The 22,334-nt window shown below is 38.4% G+C and overlaps 1 protein-coding gene across 3 annotated transcripts in view; it reads right to left on the reverse strand.

Moving 5' to 3' along the window:
• Arhgef12 (Rho guanine nucleotide exchange factor 12) overlaps positions 1 to 22,334 on the reverse strand; it is a 135,258-nt gene that overhangs the window by 53,861 nt on the left and 59,063 nt on the right. For 2 of the 3 annotated variants that reach the window (XM_038321725.2, XM_038321724.2), the window contains 4 exons: positions 7,405 to 7,503; positions 6,576 to 6,625; positions 3,217 to 3,274; positions 875 to 1,053 (listed from right to left, as the gene is read on the reverse strand). In XM_038321725.2, coding sequence (XP_038177653.1) covers positions 875 to 1,053; positions 3,217 to 3,274; positions 6,576 to 6,625; positions 7,405 to 7,503 — 386 coding nt within the window. Of the gene's footprint in view, positions 1 to 874; positions 1,054 to 3,212; positions 3,275 to 6,575; positions 6,626 to 7,404; positions 7,504 to 22,334 lie in introns of those variants that run through there. The other variant, XM_042054650.1, reaches the window with a different exon arrangement.

Raw genomic sequence — 22,334 nt, forward strand, 5'->3', positions numbered from 1 at the left:
CTAGTTTCCAGTCTAGCCTGCCCAAACTCTGAGACAACTCCCAATTCATTGCTCCTTGTTTTACAAATTCCTGTGTGTCTCCTTATAATCCTGCTATAATCACATCACTCTCCCGTTCACAACAGTGTTGAATGGATTCTCACTGCTTATTCAGTAACTTGTGAACTTTCTCAGCAACTGCAAATGCATAGGTGACCTCCTTTTGATAAACCATCTCCCACCACGTACCTCCTTAACCAGCACAAGCTAAACAAAAGTCTTGCTTTTCTGACAGTACTGGTATTTTCCTGGCTCTCCAGCTAGGTTTATTCTGTGTCCTCCATTTCCTCTCCATGGTCACCACTGTTAGCCATTACAAAAGGCTAAATTCAAACACACTTATTCTATGAAGACCTTTATCACAACTGGATACCCTTTGTCCTCACACAAACTAGCATTTTTCTCTTATGCCTACATTCTGTCTCTTTTGGTTACTTAGAGTCTTAACCACAGTCAGTAAAGATTTATTAAACATCTCCAATATGTCAAGCAGTATTTCAGGCATCAGGGACACAATAGTAAACAAAATAAACAAACTCCTATCTTCATACACTGTTAAGATATCTAAAGTGTTTGAATATAACCTAAAAAATATAATCATATATTTGTGAATAGTACATTGTTTTGTACATGGCAGATGTCTAATAGTTGTTCAAATAAGTCTGCTACAACAACAATTATTCCAAATAACTATGTAGCTTCTATGCTAAACAGGTATTTCTTAGATTCTTGAATGGAAGCTTGCTAATCAATTTAATGCATCAAAATTCTTCATATAAAAGCAAAGGCATCTTTATCTAATTGAGCATGTACTGAGATGATGTTCTGGTCTTACCCCCATGAGCACAGGACTAGTAATTCTCTCCATATTCCCAGCTGCTCCAGGGGAATGAGGGGATGTCATAATGGGAGACATATGTCCAATGACTGAGGGTTCTACTTCAGAGTCAGCAAGTGGAATCTGGGGCGACCCAGGTGGGCGTCCCTGGACAGTGAGAGCTACATAGGAACCAGCTTGAGGTGGGGAGGTGGGAGAAAAAGAAGAAAAGGAAAAATAACAGCGTTGAGAATCTTTTTAAAACTTTTTTCATTTTTTTTTTCTTTAACTGGGGTAGTGAGGATTGTACCAAGGGAATGTATGCTAATCAAGAGACTTATCCCTAAGCTAAATCTGTATCCTTTCAAAATACTTTTTATCTCGAGAGGGCCTCACTGAGTTGCCAAGACTAACCTTGAACTCATTCTGCAGCAAGGCAACCTTTGAACTTGTCATGATCTTGCCTCAGCCTCCTATACACTGGCATCACAACTGTGCACCACAATGCCCAATAAGTATATCTTGCAAGGCTTTCAGCATTATGCTCTCTGTGAAAGTCATTCGTTCCATCTTACTAGTCCGTATGCTTATCTCGCTTCAGAAGCTCTTTCTCACCTTCTTTAACTGGTTCAAGGAAATCAGAATTCAGTCACTCTGATAATGTTTGGAATGCACATTAAAAAGTAGGCCACAAGATAGCTCATTAGTGTAAGTGTGATTCCCAGGGTTACTTAAATGAGGCAAACAGCCAGGACACAGTCTTTAAAAGAGATCATCATTAGGGCTGGTGATATAGTTAAGTTTGCAGAGAGCTTGCCTACCATGCATTATCCTTGGGTTCCAACCCTGGCAGTGTATAAACTAGTTATGAGGTTTAAGCTTATATATTGGCACTAGGAAGGTAAAGACAATAGTATCAGAATTTTAAGGTCAGTCTTGGCTATACAATGGGCTCAAGGCCAGCCTAGGCTATATAAGACTCTGTCCAAATCCCCACTCCCATCCACATTCCCCCAAAAAAAGGCCTTTTAAAACTCCAGTATTTTGTTTTTCAAAAGAACTCAGATAGTTGACTAAGCTGGACATTGTACACACATGTAATTCCATCTTTGAAGAAGCTGAGGCAGGAAGGCTCAAGTTCAATGCCAGCCTAGGCTATCTAGCAAGTACTAGTCAAGCCTAAACTATACAGTATAACCCAGTTCACTGAATTTATTCCAAAAAACATCTGTCTACTCAGTAACAACAATTAAATAATTCTGGTTGGCCATAAATAACTAGTGTACTTACTATGAAACTATATGACATAATCATACATCCTTTTCTATGACATGCCATTTATTTTCAGCTTTCTCTTAGAACTTTTATTTTTCTTTAAAAACATGACAAATACCTAATACCCAAGCCAGATCAGAACAAAGAAAACAGAGTTGTTAGGATTGTGAGATTCGTGTCTTCTTTCTCTACTGCTGCTGCAACAGTCATGATGTCACTGGTGCAAAGAATGAATCTGGGGCTTCAGGTGTACAGCATGTCATTCAGACCACTCAATTCCAATAACCCAAGTCCCACCCCATCCACTTATAAGCAAAACTCACAAAACCACTGAACCTTCTCTTGAACCTGTAAATATAGAGAAACTGCAGCCCAAGTGCTGGAGCTTGGCCTGCCTCCCTATCAGCTTAGAGAAACACCAGCCACTTAGACTCCACATTACATGAGTACTGTCAGTTGCTAATGGACGTAGGTGAAAGCAGTCCATAACTTTGCACTTCTCCAAGAGATTTTCTTGAATGACACAATAATTTACTGATTGAGGTAAGGGACTACATATTTCTAAAGTTCTTCAGGGCATTCTATCTGATTCTCAACCTCCTTACTGTCAGGTGACTCATATATGCCTTTCAAATACATGTATTGGAGCAGTAAGTTGACATAAGATAATTACTAGCCGGGCAGTGGTAGTACACACTTTTAATCACAGCATTCAGGAGGCAGAGGCAGGTAGAACTCTGTGAGCCTGGTCTACAGAGTAAGTTCCAGGATAGTCAAGGCTACACAATGAAACCTTGTCTCAAAAAATCAAAAGAAAAAAAATTACTAGTAAGTTTTTACTTAGACATTCCAATGTGTGTATATGGGGAAGGGGGTAAAAAAACACCAGTCATGAAGTTATATCTAGTTTACAGACTGTTTTGCCAAATGAAGTTTTATTAGAACCTATGCTACAACAAGTTCCAGTAGTAACTATGTAGTCCACAAAGCCTAAAATATTTGCTATTTGGCCAGTGTCAGAAAAATACTTGGTGACCCTTTTAAGAGTTTGAGAAAACAATTAAAAAGAAATAACATTCACCTACATCTGATTAGTTTCACCACCTCCAGATGGTTTGAATGAGTCACCAGAGTCCCATTCACCTGTGAGAAAATGAAAAAAGTATGCATCAGACAGATCTGATTAAAACAATAGCTATATAGTGACTTTAGGAATTACTGTGTACTACTTATAATAAACATTTGATCCAAATTAATTTTTAACACTATATATTCAGCAACAAAATGAACTTGAAACAAAACAAGACCTTCATTTAAAGGTGGTGGTACATCCAACCTGTGGCCACCTGGCTACATGCATCTTAGGATAGCTAGGAAGGCAAGCCAATACATTTACAGATGACAATATCATATTGCAATGTGAAAGGGGTGAACATCCATAATTTAAAAAAAGTTTCAACTTAGTCAAAATGGTAAATACAAAATATACTTGAAAAAAGATTTACAAATTCTTCACAATGGGACTAGAGAGAGATAGCTTGGAGTTTAAGAAAACTATATCACTCTTCCAGAGGACCCAGGTTCAATTCCTAGCACCCACATGGTAGCCCACAATTATCTGTAACTCCAACTCCAAGGAATCCATCCAACGCCCTCTTCAGATCTCCATGGGCATCAGGCTCCAGTGTGGTGTGCAGCATACAGGAGGGCAAAATATCCATATATTTAAAAAAAAATTAAGTTAAAAAAAGCCAACAACAACAAATCCTTCACAGATTTGTTGACATACTCCAAGTCAAAAAGATGTCTTTAGGGCTGGGGATGTAGCTCAGTTGGCAGTGTTTGCTTAACACGCATGAAGTCCTGGGTCCTATTCCCAAGACTATATAAACTGGGCACTGGTGATACATGACTGTAATTCCAGCACAGGGGAGGAGGAGACAGAGAATCACCTACAATAGCATTAGGCCAGCCTAACCTATACAACAAGAATCTATCAACAAATAAAAATTTTCTTTGCCTTTAATTATTAACAATTGAATGATTTTTCAAAATTATAATAAAAAGTAAAAATACAGATTATGTAACAACACTCATTTTACTTTTTTCCAAATACAATGTAATCTTTATAAAGAAACTTAATTTTCAGACAAATTGGGTATAAAAATGCTATCCAAGGTCTCCATTAAATGACAGTGTCAGACACTTACAGTCCTAGTGCTGGGGAGATGGAGCAAGCCCTGAACCTTGCAGGCTAGGCAGCCCAGTCTAATAGGCAAGCTCCAGACCAATGAATGAGCCTGTCTAAAAATCAGGTTAACAGCACCTGAGTAACACCACTAGAAGTTGTCCTCTGGCTTCTACACACATATGCATGTATGTGTACATGTACATACATGCATGTACAACATATACACAATACGCATACAAGGAAAAAATACAACAGTATGCTCATCATGTCTCCTGGAGGTGCTGCTGCTAACTACAACATTAACATCTGAGATAACCTTGCAAACATGGGATGCTCCACTTTTCTTCTACCATACTGTCATCTCTCAGCACTGATACTGGAACCTTCTTAAACCAGTCTTCCAACTGTTGTTATTCTTTGAGAGGTCTTACTATACACATGGCTATGAACTCCTGATCCTCCTGCCTCGTCCCAAGCACTGGGATTGCAGTGTTAGTGCCAGGCCACTTTAATCTAGCCTTTCTTAAAGCCATGGGTCTTCTGCTCTATCCTCAGTTCATGCATACTTAGGCTGTGGGTTACTGACAAGTTTTCAGTGTGTAACAAATCTCATGGAGCCCATCTGTACAAAAATTTCCTTTGATATATCTAAAAATAACTGGCTGATCAAAGGTTGTACATTTAGCCGGGCGGTGGTGGCGCACGCCTTTAATCCCAGCACTCGAGAGGCAGAGGCAGGCGGATCTCTGTGAGTTCGAGACCAGCCTGGTCTACAAGAGCTAGCTCCAGGACAGGCTCCAAAGCCACAAACCCTGTCTCAAAAAAAAAAAAAAAAAAAAAGGTTGTACATTTAAAAATTTTAATACATATTTACAAATTTCTACCAAACAGATTTTACCTAACTGATGCTGAAACCTATGAAAGAAGCCATTCTACTATATCTATTATATGCCGAGTGTAAATCATTAATCATTAAACAATGACAATGAAATACATTTTTCATATATCATTTCTCCTTCACTTATCAATTCTACTGACCATATTTCATAAAAATGTCATTTACCTCAATTACTCTGGGGAATTGTCTGATAAAACTATTTGCTAATTTTTCTATCAGAATTATTATTTTATTAGTAATTTATTCATTTAATTTTTTGTGATAGAACCTGCTAGATAGATCAGGCTGGCCTCAAATTTGTAAATATCCTCCCGCCTCTGTTTTCCCAGAGTCTGGATTACAGATGTGCCCCACCAAGTAAGTTTATTTTTTTTGTAATTAAAAGGTACTCTTGGGTTGGGAAAACAGCACAGTAGGTAAGAGTGTTTGCTGCACAGGTTTGGAACCCTAGGCTCCATGAAAAATCTTAGAGTGGCTTCCCAGACCTCTATGCCAGGCAGGAGGAAAGGTTTGAGGAGAAGGACAAGAAGTAGAAACAGAAGGATTTCTGGGGATTCATCACTGCAAACCAGCAGAGGGGTAGGAGCACAATGGGCAACAAGTTCAGTGAGAGACTCTGTTAGGGCATTGCTAGAGGAGGACTCCTCTGATCTTCACACATGTGCATATACATATACATATACATATACATATACCTGCAACATGTGGACCTACATGCATATACTATGCGCAAACACAAGTGCTCTTTACAATGAAGGGTATCATGCTCTTAATGCATTCAAATACTTTCAAGAATATTCTCTTTCCCTATATAATTACCTTTAGGTAATCAAATTATTTAACTGGTATATAGAAATTACTGAGAAATCCATTCCTCTTCTAATGATCAGAGTTCACAGTTTGGGCCAAGGATATTGTTCAGCAGGTAAAATGCTTGGCTAGCAGGCTTCAGCTACTCATTTCCTGCATTTTTACTTTTTGTTCTTGGTCTGGTGCTGGAGATCAAAGCCAGGCCTGGAGTATGCTAGGACTCTATACCAGCCCTCTTTAAAAAGCTCATCTGCAACAACCATCAATTCGCAAGAAACAATGCACCAGCACAATCCTATTTGTATGAGTGTTTCTTGCTAACAGATTAATTTGGACAGAACTGAGTTTTAAAAGGTGAACTTCCTACTCAAGAACAAATACGATTCCGTATATACAAGCCTTTTATGGTGCCTTTAAGTAAACAGTTAACTTTAAAACAAATGAAATAAAAGAGCTGGTTTTATAAAAATCTAGATAGAAAAAGGAACATAGACGATGCATGTTATGCAATCATATCATGAGTTCCACAGTAGACTTCACTTTACCTTGATGATTCGGTCACCTGTTTGTACTCCAGCCCGCATGGCTGCTCCATCTGTATAAGAAATGAATTGTTTAACATGCCATTCACTGATAAGCTTTCTTGAAAGAGAAGTAATGTAACAACAATTAAAACATGGACTGTAAAGTATAGCAGACTTGGGTTCAAATCCTCCTCCTACCACCCACTGCTGTGTGAATGAAACTTGTTTTATGATTTTTTTACGTCAAAACTCAATATCATTTATAAAGTGTTATCACCTTTATACAATATAATCTACCTGAAATCACAGTACCCAAAACAAAACAATCCAATGTATTATAATAACAAAAGATATGACTACTATTTGGAACAAACATCCAAATGTCTTTATTTCTATTAAAGTATCACTTTAATGCTACAAAGAAATCAAGTTGTAGAAATGCCTGTTAAGTGATGACATGTAAAACATCATGACCAAGAAATCGTGTGGTTTCTATAGCTACAGAGGAACTGTTTTCTTTCTATAAAGTCACCTGAGACAAATCAATTCTATAACCCCGCAGACAAATACAGCACAAAGGTCCACACCAGGCAGTCTGTGTAAGTCTACTCTGAGCAAGAGACATCATTTAAGCTTTGTTATGCTACCCTGTTTGCTCTCCAAGTGACAAAATTGGTTTCTGTTTATGAGACAGAGTCTCACTCTGCAGCCTGGGCTAGCCTGGAACTCACTATGTATATCAGGCTGTCTGAGTAATCAGAGATCACCCTGCCTCTGCTTTCTGAGTGCAAAGATTAAAAGCAACGTGCAATCATGCTGCGAAACAAAACTATTTTTTTTAATGTCTTGCCTTCTTTGACAGATTGTACGAAGACTGGATTGTCTCCACTGACTGTCAGCCCAAATCCATTGTCGTCTTTCTGGATGATCACACAGCGTTGAACAAGGCCTGCAGAACAACCACACAGTAAAGGAAGAAGGAAGAAAAAAAAAAGAATGAAAGACAATGATTATGTATTAGTGATGAACTATTCTCTACCTGGAGAAATAAAGGGTAACTCATGAAACCCCTATGAACACTAATCCCATAAAACAAATGTAAAAATATCACAAAGCACCATGGGTACCAGTGTCAATGGAGAACAGAGTGGACTATCAAGGACAAGGGACAACAAACTGAAATGGATGGATTTTATAGATGGGACAACTAAAAGGAAAGGCAATTCACAGCTATGCTATTAATATATAATAAAATTCTTCCCCCCGCTCTGTGCTTAAAGAGCAAGGTACTAACCCCCTCCCTCCCAAAAAAACAAAAACAAAAAAACAAATAGGCTTGTTGGTTAGGAATATCATATGAAAAATTTCAGAGAAATCCAATCTTAATCTCATAAAAATATACTGAAGACTGTACAAAGACAGGAGGTGTGTGCGCAATACCTGCAGCTATTCTCCCAGGGGCTATGGGAAGGGAAAGCAGACACGGAAGTACCTGTGAACTCAGCTATTTCATCTCCAGCACATACTTAGCTAGTTTCTTCTATCTAAATAACAAACCGACACCATGAAGGCAAGATAAGAAAAATAAGAACCCTGCAGGATGGATAGATGGCTCATGGTTAAGAGCACTTGCTGCTCTTCCCAGAACTATTGTCAGGAGGCTCATAAAGGCCTGTAACCCCCAGTTCCAGGGGACCTAATTAATACCTTCTTCTCACCTTCATGGGGTACCCACACACATATGTGACATATACTTACACAGACATATGCACATATATACAAAAGAAAAGAAAAAATATTTTTAAAAGAGAGAAAATGGAACTCAACCAAAGAAAGAATAATAACTCTAGGGTAGCCTGAGACTTAATGTATGCTTTCAGCTTCACAGGCATAGAGCAATTCATCCAAAGCCAAAGTATATGACATATAAAACAACACAAAAATAATGATGATCAGAAAACCAAAGCTTCTAATAAAGAGTTTATAAATAATCTTTAGTAAGTCTAATGTATAAAAGATATGTGAATGATTGTATAATAATGACATAATCTTGTCATTTATACTTTCTGATGTAAGACACTAACATCAAAAAGTGGAGAGAGCAAATCTCCACACAGAAGGCATGAATCTGAGCATGCACCTCACACAAATCTACTGTTAAACCCCAAGGGCTGAGGACACACGGCATTGTTCTTCCTGCATAAATCCTTGAGCTTAAATCAGAAAGGGATGGGATCGTCACAATAATGGGCCAAAGGCCTAAATATAAGACCAAAATTTTAGCACTGGCCTGGTGGTGCACACCTGTCATCTAGCCTCTCTCTGGAGGCAGAAGCAGGAAAATCTAGTGAGTTTCAAGACCAGCCTGGTTGAGCTACACAGTAAGTTCCAAGTCTTCTAAAAAAGAAAAGAAAAAAAAAAAAAAAAAAAAAAAAACTAAAGGGCTGGAGAGATGGCTCAGTGGTTAAGAGCATTGCCTGCTCTTCCAAAGGTCCTGAGTTCAATTCCCGGCAACCACACGGTGGCTCACAACCATCTGTAATGATGTCTGGTGCCCTCTTCTGGCCTGCAGGCATACAGAGAGAATATTGTATACATAATAAATAAATATTTAAAATAAATAAATAAATAAACTAAAACTTAAAAAAATAAAATAAAAATACTTAGAAGACACGAAAGAAAAAAATTCAAGATTTTAGGACAGTGGTTCACAACCTTCCTAATGCTTCAACCCTTTCATACAGTTCCTCATGTTGTGGTGACCCCCAACTACAAAATTATTTCGTTGCTACTTCACAATTGTAACTGTGCTACTGCTACAAATCATAATGTAAACATCTGATATGCAGAATATCTGATATACAACCCCACATGTTGAGAAATGCTGCCTTAGGAGGTAAGCACAAATTTCATAAGACACAAAATGTATCATCAAAGAAAAAAACTTATAAAGAAACTGTAGCAATGAAAAGGTAAGCCATACACAATGGAGTATAAAATCTAGTAAAAGTCAGGTAGTGTGGTGCATGCCTTTAATCCCAGCACTAGCAGCAGAACCAAGCTGATCTCTGAATTCGTGGATAGCCAAGAATACACAGAGAATCAAAATAATAAATAAAATAAAAATAAAATCTAGAAAAACTCTGTGCTCTGTGTCCAACTTATGCTTTAAAAGCAACTCCAGGGGCTGCAGAGCTGGCTCAGCAGTCTAGAGCCCTGGCTACTCTTGCAGAGGACCCGGGTTCAATTCCCAGTACTCAAATGGCAGCTCACAACCTCCTGTAATCCCAGTTTCAGAGGATCAGAAACCTTCTTCTGGCCTCCAAGGGCACCAGGAATATATGTGTACATACACATACCATAGGCAAAGAATTCATTCACATAATATAAAAATACATCTTAAAAAATAAATGTCTTCTTTTAAAATCTAATTCAATAATGAAAGCCATATTAAAAGGAATAAAGTATGTAAATGAGCATAAGAAAGACACACTGATAGTTAAAAAGCACATGCAAGGTACTGCAACACTGAGGAAAGTCTGAGTTCAAACCAGAGTAGAACTACTATGCACCAATCAGAATGGCTAACAATGGAAAGACTGAGCACACCAAGTGCTGGCAAAGATGCAGGTGACTGGAATTCTCTTAACATTGTCAGTGGGAGTGTATAAACTCTTGGGACAACAATTTGGGAACTTCCTATAAACACATCAAGTAACATTTACATATGAAAACAATTCAAATGTCCATACAGATGGGAGTTATGACACAGTCATACAATGGACAAGAGGGGGGATGTTTTCATGCATATAGCAAACATGGATGAATAACAGAAGCATCATGCTAACTACATGAGCGCACACCATCCAAGAATGAGTAAGAGAGGCTAAGCTACAGCAGCAGGAAGCAGAAGAGCGATCACCAGGGATGAATGCAGCTGCAGAGGAACAGGGAACTTTCTGAGTGATGCACATGATCTATGCTTCAATTAGTATAATGGCTACATGAGGATATTCAGTTGCCAAACTGCTCCAAGCCACAGTCAAAAGAGTAGTCTTATTTTTTTGTAATAATACCTCAATAAAATCAGCTTTCAACATTAAGAAATATTATAATCTTTCAATTCTACTAATTATTCAATAGTAAACAGTATTTGTTTTTTCACAAACACACCATCCATACAAAACATTAAATTGTAATGAGGGCAGAATAAAAATAACCCATCAGAGGCCAACCTTTTTCTTTTAAATGTCTATGAGTGTTTTGCACTCCCAATCTACAAAGTCCAGAAGAACTGGAGGTGGAGGCGGTCACTTAACTGACATTAGAGCTGGGTCCCTTAGAAGAGAGAGGTTTTCTTAACTACTGAGCCATCTCTCCAGCCCCAGAATTAAACCTTTTAAGATTTGATATGGTATTGCAATATAAGCCAAGAAGCTGTGACAAGAAGATAAACAAGTTCAGGACCAGTCTGGGATATATAGCAAGACCTTAATTTCTGCTCCCACCACCACCCAAAAAGAAAAAGTGGGCTGTGGAGGCCCCTTTAATTGCCAGAAAGCTAAGGCAGAAGACTCTTGAGCTGTGAGGAAAAGGATGGATTCAATCTTTTTCACATGCTCTGTATTGTTTCTTTCCTGCAGCAGAAAAGGGTGGATATGAATACATGAAGTTGAAAGCATTCTCTGTGTTCTTTCTGTTTCTATTGTGTGGAACAATTTGAGAAGTATTGGTATCAGTTGTTCTTTGACAGCATTCTCTGCAAATCTCTAGTAAACAAGATCAAAGAGTAAGGGCATAGCAGGGCTGGAGGGATGACCCAGTGTGTTAAGACCATTTACTGTTCTTCTAACAGACCAAGTTCAGTTCCCAGCACCCACACCAAGAAGTGGAGCTGAGGTTACAGGGGACCCAAGGGTCTGGCCTATGAAGACCCCTTGTACGAACCACAAGTTGGCACATACATAATTAAAAACAAAAATAAAGCCGGGCAGTGGTGGCGCACGCCTTTAATCCCAGCACTTGGGAGGCAGAGGCAGGCGGATCTCTGTGAGTTCGAGGCCAGCCTGGTCTACAAGAGCTAGTTCCAGGACAGGCTCTAAAAAAGCTGCAGAGAAACCCTGTCTCGAAAAAAAAAAAAATAATTATTTTTTAAAAAGAGTAGGGGTTAGAGAGATGGCTCAGAGGATAAGAGCACTTGTTGTTTTTGCCAGAGAACTTGGGTTTGCTCCCTAGCACCCACATGGTGGTTCACAACCATACTTAATTCCAGTTCAATGGGATCCAATGATCTCTTATGACCCCTGATGGCCATGAGGCATACATGTGGTACACATGCAGGAAAAATACATACATAAAATAAAATAATCCAAATAAAATAAAAATTAAAAAGGAGTCAGCAGCATTTTGTAGAAATTTTCTAAACCCCATGCTGTTTTTTTGTAAATATAAACATCTGTTGCCTCAACATTATTCAAAACTTCAAAGCTGGCATTGTGACTTTAAAAATAAAATTCAGCTGCTTCCAAGCCGGGCGGTGGTGGCGCACGCCTTTAATCGCAGCACTCGGGAGGCAGAGGCAGGCGGATCTCTGTGAGTTCGAGGCCAGCCTGGTCTACAAGAGCTAGTTCCAGGACAGGCTCTAAAAAAGCTGCAGAGAAACCCTGTCTCGAAAAACCAAAACAAAAAAAAAAAAAAAAAATTCAGCTGCTTCCCTGTTTTTGCATACTGTTTTATAAGAGCTGAAAAACATGGTATAAAAGGCGTCTTCTCTGTGTGTGGCATAAGCATGTGTGCTTACACATGTATGCACATGTGGGAAGCTCAGAATACAGTGTCAGGTTACATTATTCTTTAAGACAGAGTTTCTCACTGAACCCAGAACTCACCATTCAGTAAGACTAGCTGGCCTGCAAGGCCCAAAGATCTTCCTGTCTCTGTCGCCTCAGCTTTACAAGTACACTAATACACTCATACCATTAATATAAATGATCCTCAAGGGGAGTAACCTCTTTATATCTTTGTCTACGTGTTTACTGTTGTTTTAAGACATGGTCTCAAAATACACCATGTAGCCAAGGATAGTCTTGAACACCTGATCCTCCTGCCTCTACCACCAGGTGCTGGGATTTCAGGTGTGGGCTACCATGCTCCAACTACCTTTTGTTTAAACAAGGCAATTAGCTGTCAATAATGAAGAGAGAAGGAAATTGTCAAAGAACAGGGCTTCTTATTACAGGCAGTTTTAGAAAATGAGACAACAGGAAGTCCCCAAGAAACAAATGCCTTAAAAGCTTTCTCTAAATACCCCAACCAAAAAGTTTTTCCTGGTATCCTGGTAAAAGACAGAGTCTATAGACTCCCACTACGCCCTCTGTTTATTCCTAAAATTCATTACTGCTCCACACAGACATGTATTTGTTTTTATTCTATTACTGTTACATGTCCCAAGGATAGGGATATTCTACCTACTTCAGAACCTGGTGTACAGTCTACTTGGTAAAAAAAAAGAAAATTCTTTAAAAATTGATTAAGTAATTAATAAAATTCCAAAAAGCAGAAGAGTCTCAAGATGGACAGAAGCTCAGAAGGGAAGATAAACAGTCATGGGAAAACAAAAGTGTCTACTGTGCACAGTGAACTTTATAAACATGATTAGGACCCCAGCAGACTGCTAAGGGCTGGTATGTCAGGATGCTGTAGAAAGGCAAAGTCTGCTTCCTCCCTTTAAGTGGCTTCTGCCTAACACACTTCCTTTTTAAATTTTTGTTTGGGTTTTAGAGTTGTTTGCTTTTGGTTTTGTGTTGTTGCTGTTTTTACTGTTTATTTGTTTTGTTCTTTAAGATGAGATCTCACTATGCAGCACAAATAGTCTCCCACTTAGAATTCTTCAATGCTGGAATCATAGGCCTGTGTCCCCTACACCTGGCTCTTCCATTCTACACCTAAAGAAGATGATAGATAGATAGATAGATAGATAGATAGATAGATAGATAGATAGATAGATAGATAAGAAAGAGGTGGAAGAAGAGCAGCCCACACATCCTACTTCTTTCTCTTCTGCCATTTCTTCTATATTACTCACTTTGGTGATTCTGTGTACCTTTGCAGATGAGGATTTAGTTCAGTGGAAGGCCATGTACTTAGCAGGCGTGAAGCCCTGGATAAGATACCCTGCACTCTCCCCACCTAAATCTCTAGCTGCTAATCTGAGATGCTGGTGTTTTTTTTTAATATGTAAGAAATAGGTCACTGCAAAATGCAAGTAAGTCTTACCCATACAGCCAATTCAGAAGCAACTGAATCCAAATTACCAGTAATACTGTCCAATCCTATGTGTTATCTGCACACAATTAGATTTGTGGCAATAACAAACTGAACCTCTGATCTCCACATTCAATACCCTGGCCTTTAAAAGTGTGTATGTATGTGTGTGCAAACATACACACACAAAAAAAACCACACACACTAATTTTTTAATGTACTATGGGGCTGAAGAGATGGCTAGAGGTAAAGCATGCTTGTTCAGTCATAAAGAATAGAGCTTGAATCCCAGCATCCCTATCACAAGCACACATAACTATAGTTTCAAGAAGTCCAATTCCCTCTTCTGGCCTCTGTGGGCACTCGTGTGTGCACACACACAGACACAAACAAAATAAATCCAAATCTTTGAAAAAGTAATAAAAGTTTTAGTCTGAATTTTTTTCCACAAGGGAAATTTAAATAACACTCAACATTTTTAATAAGAAAATCAGAGCCGGGAGGTGGTGGCGCACGCCTTTAATCCCAGCACTCGGGAGGCAGAGGCAGGCGGATCTCTGTGAGTTCGAGACCAGCCTGGTCTACAAGAGCTAGCTCCAGGACAGGCTCTAAAAAAAAAAGCTGCAGAGAAACCCTGTCGAAAGAAAGAAAGAAAGAAAGAAAGAAAGAAAGAAAGAAAGAAAGAAAGAAAGAAAGAAAGAAAGAAAGAAAGAAAGACAGACAGACAGACAGACAGACAGACAGACAGACAATCATAGCCCTGAAGATTATTCACAGTAGAAAAACAACTTAAGGGCATGGTAATGAATGATCTGCCTGGTAACTCTCCAGCTGTAACAATTTAATTCCCCACCTGTCCCTAACTAATAATACCTCTACTGATAAAGTTTTCTTTATTTCCTGTCTTGATTTTGAGCTTTCACCTCAAAGCTAATCAGCTGGGATCAGACTTATTCACTTAATGAAGCAAAGATGCTCTATCAAATTTACACAAAAAGCCTTTCCTAAGTTGTATTTTGTCATAATAACAAAGAACACAGTTTTCTGATATAACAATATAGACATAAAACCAACATAAAAACTGCTTTTGGAAGCTGGGCAGTGGTGGCACAGCTATAATCCCAGCACTAGGGAAGCAGATCTCTGTAAATTCCAGGCCAGCCTGGTCTACAAGGCAAGTTCCAAGACAGCCACAGCTATACAGAGAAATCCTATCTCAAACAAAACAAAACAAACAAACAAACAAAAATTACTTTTTTGTTTGTAGCTTCCTTTTTTTTGAGACAGGTCTTGCTAGGTGGCTCAGGAGGTCGGCATTGAACTCACTATCTGTGGTCCTCCTCTGCTGGGCTTACAAGAGCACACTGCCATACCCATCTAAAACTGCATCTTACTCAACAGGTAACTACCAATGAGAGTATTTTGAAAGTGAAAAAAAAAAACAACTTAATCTCTGGAATGCTTTGCAGGGGGGGAAAGCAGTAAAAGATCCGAAAATTGCTGAGAAGGCATGCTCAAATTCTACTATAAATATATTCCTAAAAGAGGGTTACAACTATAGTGCCAGATAGTAAATTTAAAGAAACTGAAGTGTTAAACATGGAAGGCAATATGCTAAGCCTTCCATACTACATTTGCTTTTAAAAGCATACATTAGTCTCTCTTCACCTTTTATTTTATTGCATGAACAAACTTCTCTAAGTCTCACCTCTTAAGAATTAGCTGCAGGGAAGGGTGTGGAGAAAAACCATGTGCAACCTAATAAAAACAGCTCAGTTTTAAACTGCTGCCAGACGTACGTGTTTTATGAGTAAGACCTCTGATAATCCTTTGATTAAGAAGCTTCTGCCTTCTAAATGTACAAAACTGCCAACACGAGGAACCTCAAGCTCCAAGTACACTGACTTCATTCTTTCAGACGCCCACCAGAAACAAATCCTTTTTCTACACTACATTTTCCTCTCAAAGTTTTTTGGAAGAGAAGAAAAGAGCCAATTAAGATGAGTCTAGATTTTATTCCATCTATTCTCTCTACTAAAATACATCATCTTGATGTCAACAATGGTTCATTCAAAAACTCACTTCCAGCAAGTCAGGCATTATGGGATTTGCAACAATGAGTACAGATGTAAGCAACTCCACACAAAGCTAAACGCCAATGTTCAGAAACAACAAATGTAGCTAGGCAATCCTAGAAAAGCATTGCGAGGGAGGTAGTATTTAATTTTCAATTGACAAAATTTTGTGTTATTTTCTGTCTATAATATAATGTTCTGAAGTGCACACACACTACAGAATGGCTAAATATAGCTAATTAATCAATATTTTCCTTCATATGATTCTTATTATTCTGATAAGAATACTTAATTCACTCTTTTTACAGCTCAAGAATATAACACATCCTCCTAAGGCATGAAGGACAACTGCTACCTCTAACTTACTCCTCTTATCTAACTGCATGAAAATGATGTATCAGAAACTGCAGAAGGAAAACTAAATACTCAAGACAACAGGAATTGCACTGAGCAAAACAAGAAGACCAGGACATACTCAGGAAATAAACATCTGGAAGCAGCCTGGTACTCTGATGTGAGCAAAAGATTAGAGCAGAATGATAAATTGGAAACAATGTACAGTATACATTAGTATTTATCTGTGCTTGCCTAGCAAGTGAATAACAAAACCATTATTTTAGTAATATTAACCTGACAGGTCAAAACAGACTATAGAATCAACATGAAATTGAAGTGCACAAAGTTATGAATCTAAAGCTGGACATGGTAACAGAGGTCTTTAATCTCAAACACATGCACATACACAGGATCATGGGCACAAACACAAATGTATACATACATGGGCACAAAACAGGCAAAAACACACACGTGTATACACACACAGGAACAGAGATACAAACACACATGCACACACATACAAAAACCGGTAGGGTTAAAGTGAGCTGCCAATCATATAAACAGACAACACAATAACAAAAGGAAAAGAATCATATCAAAGAAATGTTCCAGAGAGCAAGAAAAGGTTTCTGCACTGCTGAGTAGTTGAGATGAGGTGTGAACGCAGACAACACTAACAGGTTCTCAAACAGGATATTTTGATTTACCTTTAAAATAGTGTGAGTTCAGAAGCCAGATTTCAAGGAAGAAGAGAAAAGAGTAAGAGAGTCTGGATTCTGTATATTATTGTTTTCTTTAAAGTTTTTTACTGTAAAGGAGTTAAGTACAGAGAGACATTTCATTGTATGGGCTGCTAAGCTAAACCAACATATATGATCTAAAGGTATCATGACTTCCAAATGTTGCTTTGAAAAAGAGGTTCTTCTTTTGTTTTCACAGAAGATGAGAACCTGTGGATGGCCTCCAGGCAAATATGGTTTCATAGAACACACCCTCCTGAAAGGTCGCCATGAACATCCTCAAAAAATTACTTTGCGAGGCTGGAGAGATGGTTCAGCAGTTAAGAGCATTGCCTGCTCTTCCAAAGGTCCTGAGTTCAATTCCCAGCAACCACATGGTGGCTCACAACCATCTGTAATGAGGTCTGGTGCCCTCTTCTGGCCTTCAGGCATACATGTAGAGAGAATAATGTATACATAATAAATAAATAAATATTTTTTAAAAATTACTTTGCCCAACTGCTGACTGAGATGAACCTAGCACACAGGATACACCCACCATAAAAGACCTGATTAACAGAGCCCCCAATCAGCACAAGGCAGTATGGATAAATCTACGCCCATATTCTCAAATATTGTTTATAAATGTTCTTTTACATTTAAAGGGGGATATGATATAGATATGAATAATTTGCATTGGTATAAATCTTGATTTATTGATACAAATTTAAGGTCAGTTTTGTTATGTATATATGTATTTCTGATCTTAAGGTATTGTAATTGTGTAGCTCATTTAAAAATGTAATGTATAATTAAAAATATAGATTAAAAGATAATCATTTATAATAGTCAAGTTTGTAGTCATGTTAGATTTTCTAGATGTGCATAGATATATTTCAGATAGGCATTCTTCATATCTTTCAAAGACTACAAAATATGGCATTTAAATTGTTTTAATAACTTAGGACTTGTCATGACAATGAGACGCATATGCTCGTGACAGCATCAGCTACTTCAAGAGGAAGAGGGACATCAAAGAGGCTCCTTATGGAGTTTGCTAGCCATTTGGGCAAGAAACTGCTCTTACCTGGACTACTTCACTGGACATATAGTACCCACAGAGAGATGACTGCTAAACTTGCCTAAAGGTGAGATGATCCTTAGGGGTTCCTGCTTCATAAAAAAAGTCTGTAAGACATTCTGCAGGATACAGAAAAAAGTGACTGGCAAACAGCCAATATAAACAAAACTGTCTTTGAAATTTCATGCTTCATGGAAAAGTGTGCTGGATACTATGGGCCTGTAGGCTGAAGATGGATGCCCCAACACTACAGAAAAATTTTGGGTAACTGTCCAGGCAGTGAGATGTCTCTGTCAATTTTAGAGTTTTGGAAGTTGCTTACAATGCACTTCCAGTTTACTTAGGTAATACTATATCCTTCTGGAGTCTTTGATGGAGTTGAAGAATTTATAGTTATAGTTTTCCTTAGTTATGATAAAAGATAAAGCAAATACAAGTATTATAACTGTAATTCTTATTTGATACCTGTTTAGTTATATGTAATTTTACTATGTTAAAGTTAAAGCCTTCCTTTTTGTTTAAACAGAAAAGGGGAAATGTGTAGGAGGTTCTTCTGTTCATGTCTTGCTTTCATTGGTTAATGAATAAAGAAACTGCTTTGCTCCTGATAGGGCAGAACTTAGGTAGGCAGAGAAGACAGAATTGAATGCTGGGAAGAAGGGCAGAGTGGGAGAAACCATGGATCTTCTGCGTGAGACAGATGCTGGTTAGAATATTGCCAGTAAGCCACAGTCACATGGCAATACACAGATTAATAGAAATGGGTTAAATTAAGATGTAAGAATTAGCCAATAAGAAACTAGAGCTAATAGTCCAAGCAGTGTTTTAATGAATACAGTTTCTGTGTGATTATTTCGGGTGTAAGCTAGCTGGGTGAAATGTTCTTTGCAAAGCTGAAGGACAGAGAAAAAAATAAGTTGGTGGGAGCAAGAGTCAAACCAAGAGTTTTCCTTTTAAAGATATGGGAAACTTGAATGAGAGAAAAACATGATATTTAAAAATTACTCTCTGAAATACACAAACCATATCGAGGCACAGGTTGATCATTTCTAGTACAAAAATTTGAATTCTATATTCCAAAACTCTGAAATATCTTGAATGCCAGCATGATATCACAGTAAAAAGCTTCACATTAACTACACATGATAAACCTCAATCGACCATTCACAATTACTAAAACTACTACCTTCAGACTATGTATATTTAGTGTATGTATATATATATATATACATATATATACACACACACATATATATAATGTAGGAAATACAAGCAAAGTTTATGCCAGGATTTCGATTCCACCCCTACAAATGCACTGTATATATGAAAGTATTTCAAAATCCTAAATACACCTGGTCTCAAGCAGTTCAAGTAAGGAAGGGATACGTGTGCTAACAATTTGCTTCTAGTATGGTCTAAATGTTCATCTCCCTTCAAAACTTATATTGCTACCCTACCTCCTAACGTGATAGTATCTGCAGGCAGGCTTTTGGAGGTAGGCAGAGTAAGAGGAGGTGATGAGGGTGAGACTCTCATGACAGAATGAGAAGAGACACCAGAATCTCGGTGTCCAGAAGGTCCACGTAAAGGGGGAATAAGAAAGCAGTCATCTGCAACCCCACCAGCCTACAGCAGCACTTATATATTAAACTTCCAGCTTCTAGAACGCTCAAAAAATAAAATTTCTATTCTCTAAGCCACACAGACTATGGTATTTTGCCCAAGTATGTTTGCCAAGTATGTTAAGACGGCTTTTAAAAGACATGGTTTATTCTTACAGACTCCCTCATATCACATAGCAGCCCACCAAGTTCTTCCTTACAGTATTAGACATATGCCTTCAATCCCAATTCTCAAAAAGTTATGTTGAGCTTAGGGTCAATCTGGACTACTATTGAGTTCAAGGCCAGCCAGAGTCACAGAGAAAGACTGTCTCACAGCAACAACATCCCAGAATGGTGCTGTAGACCTGTAAGTTCAGCACTCAAGAGGTGGTTGCAGAGATCAGGAATTGAAGGCCATATAGGGCTATATGAGCACCTATCTTCAAAAAAAAAAAGACTACATACAATAAGAAATCGGGCATATTAAAATTACAGTTCAGAAAATATATCCATATACATGCAATGGACTCCAAAAGGTACAGGAGAACAATGGAATATTGACCAAACTACACTGGAGTTTTACAAAGTTTGCTTTCCTCTTCAAATGGGCAAAGTCAATCTAACCCTCAAATCAGCTCTAAGAATGGCAAAGTGGGTTTGAAATTATGAGTGACATCTACACCGGGCACCCAACTAAAGAATTTGATTCCAAGAGAACAGAATGTACACTCTCCACAGCTTGAAGTGGGCTTCTAACAAGACCCTCACTGAGCAGGACGCCCTTGGCGGCTGGGACTCTACTTAGTCATGCCCTATTTTCCAGTCTTTCCATGACTCCCTAGTGTGCACTCTTCACCTAAGCTAACTGCACACACCATGTTCACAGAGAGGCTAGCATTCGCATGCCAGCTGTCTTAATTAACTCATCTCTCTAATGAATGTTTATTGAGGAGTCATAGTTCAATTCCTTCAACAACAATCAAAAAAGGAATTTCAAGGGTTCTCAAGGGACAAATGCACTAAGAGGCCACACCCTACTTCCTGAGCACCACTCAAAATGCTTCTGTTCCCCGGGGCAATGGCGCGTCTGGACTAGTATAAAACTCCTATCACTAGAAGAAAATTATTGGCACAATATTTTCTGTCAGACTCCTAAATCATTAATCCTCATCCAACATGAACAAGCTCCTACACACACTGCAAAGACCTAGAAAACTGGTGAGCAAAGTGAACTGCAACCCCGAACAGGCTGCTGGGAAGGACGGAGACACACAGATGACGTTTGCAATCCTCAGCAAAGAAAAAGTACAGGAAGAGTCTTACTTACAATAGAAACACAGAATATTTAAAGACTACTTTAGCCAGGCGGTGGTGGCGCACGCCTTTAATCCCAACACTCAGGAGACAGAGGCAGGTGGATCTCTGTGAGTTCAAGGTCAGGCTGGTGACAAAGCAAGACCCAGGACAGGTTCCAAGGCTAAACAGAGAAACCCTATCTCAAAAGACAAACAAACAAAAAAAAACAAACAAAAAAAAAAAACTTGGGAGGAAAAATGCGATATGCCACAAGGCTTGGTAAACAATTCCTTTTGAACTTCACAACAGAGAAAAGCGTTATGAACATATACCTAACATAAAGTTCTAACTGTTTCAAAACCAAATACTAAGGTTTCATGGCACTAAGTGGTATTAAATGCCAGCAGGCATCAATTGTCAAATATTCTCAAGGAAGTATGGACAATTAATTTCATACATTTTTTCCTCATATAGGATCAAGTAAGAAACAAATACACCTAAGTAAACTTCCACCCGACAGATTTTGGCTCTGTTAGAGAAGACTTCATCTGCTTAGTCTTCCATTGAGGATTTTCGGAGTTTTGTTCCAAACAATGCCTTACCTACTTACTTCCCTTAACAACCTAACTAGGGAGTGTTGGTGCAGGCCTACCATCCCAGTGCTCAGGAAGCAGTGGCAGGAGGACACTGCAAGTCTGAAGTCAACTGAACTACAAAGAGTGTTGCAGAGCAGCCTGGGGCTGCACGATAAAACCCTGCTCCAATGAGCTTCAAAAAACAAAGAGGAAAAATCTACATGAACTTCTTAATGGTTTGGTGTATTTAGGACAGCAGGACAGAGTCTGGAAACACTTGGATTTTCATTGTGTTCACTCATCATTCAGGTTAGACTTACTCTTTATGTTTTTAAAGGTATTTTGAAATTTTCCTATTCAGACTAAGTTTCAGGAAAACTTTCAGAAAGAAGGAACACATATTTTAAGCCTAAAAATAAAATACTTAAAAATTTTTGCAATTAGGGATACATTTTATAAGGATGACTTTTCCAGGTGATAAAACAATTAAAAATTATAAATAAAAGATAAAAAACAAAAACTTCAAAGAACTGCTAACACATTTAAATAATGTCAGAACTCTTCTTCTAAGAAATGACTGAATTGCTTAAATTATACATAATTCAAAACCTATGAATGAGACCAGAGAGGCTGGCAATAATTCAAAACCCATCCACGCTATTCAGAGGCTCCTGACCCCATTCATTTTCCTAAGATAAACAAGGGGGAAATGGGTAACACGGCCTATCCTCAACCTATCATGTTAGTTTCTTATCATCTTAAGCTTCCATATTACAGCCACATCGAACCCCAGGCTCCCTTTCCCTGCAGAAGATCATGCCATGCAGAGCA

This window comes from Arvicola amphibius, chromosome 3, assembly GCF_903992535.2.
Source record: "Arvicola amphibius chromosome 3, mArvAmp1.2, whole genome shotgun sequence".
Taxonomy (NCBI): Eukaryota; Metazoa; Chordata; class Mammalia; order Rodentia; family Cricetidae; genus Arvicola; species Arvicola amphibius.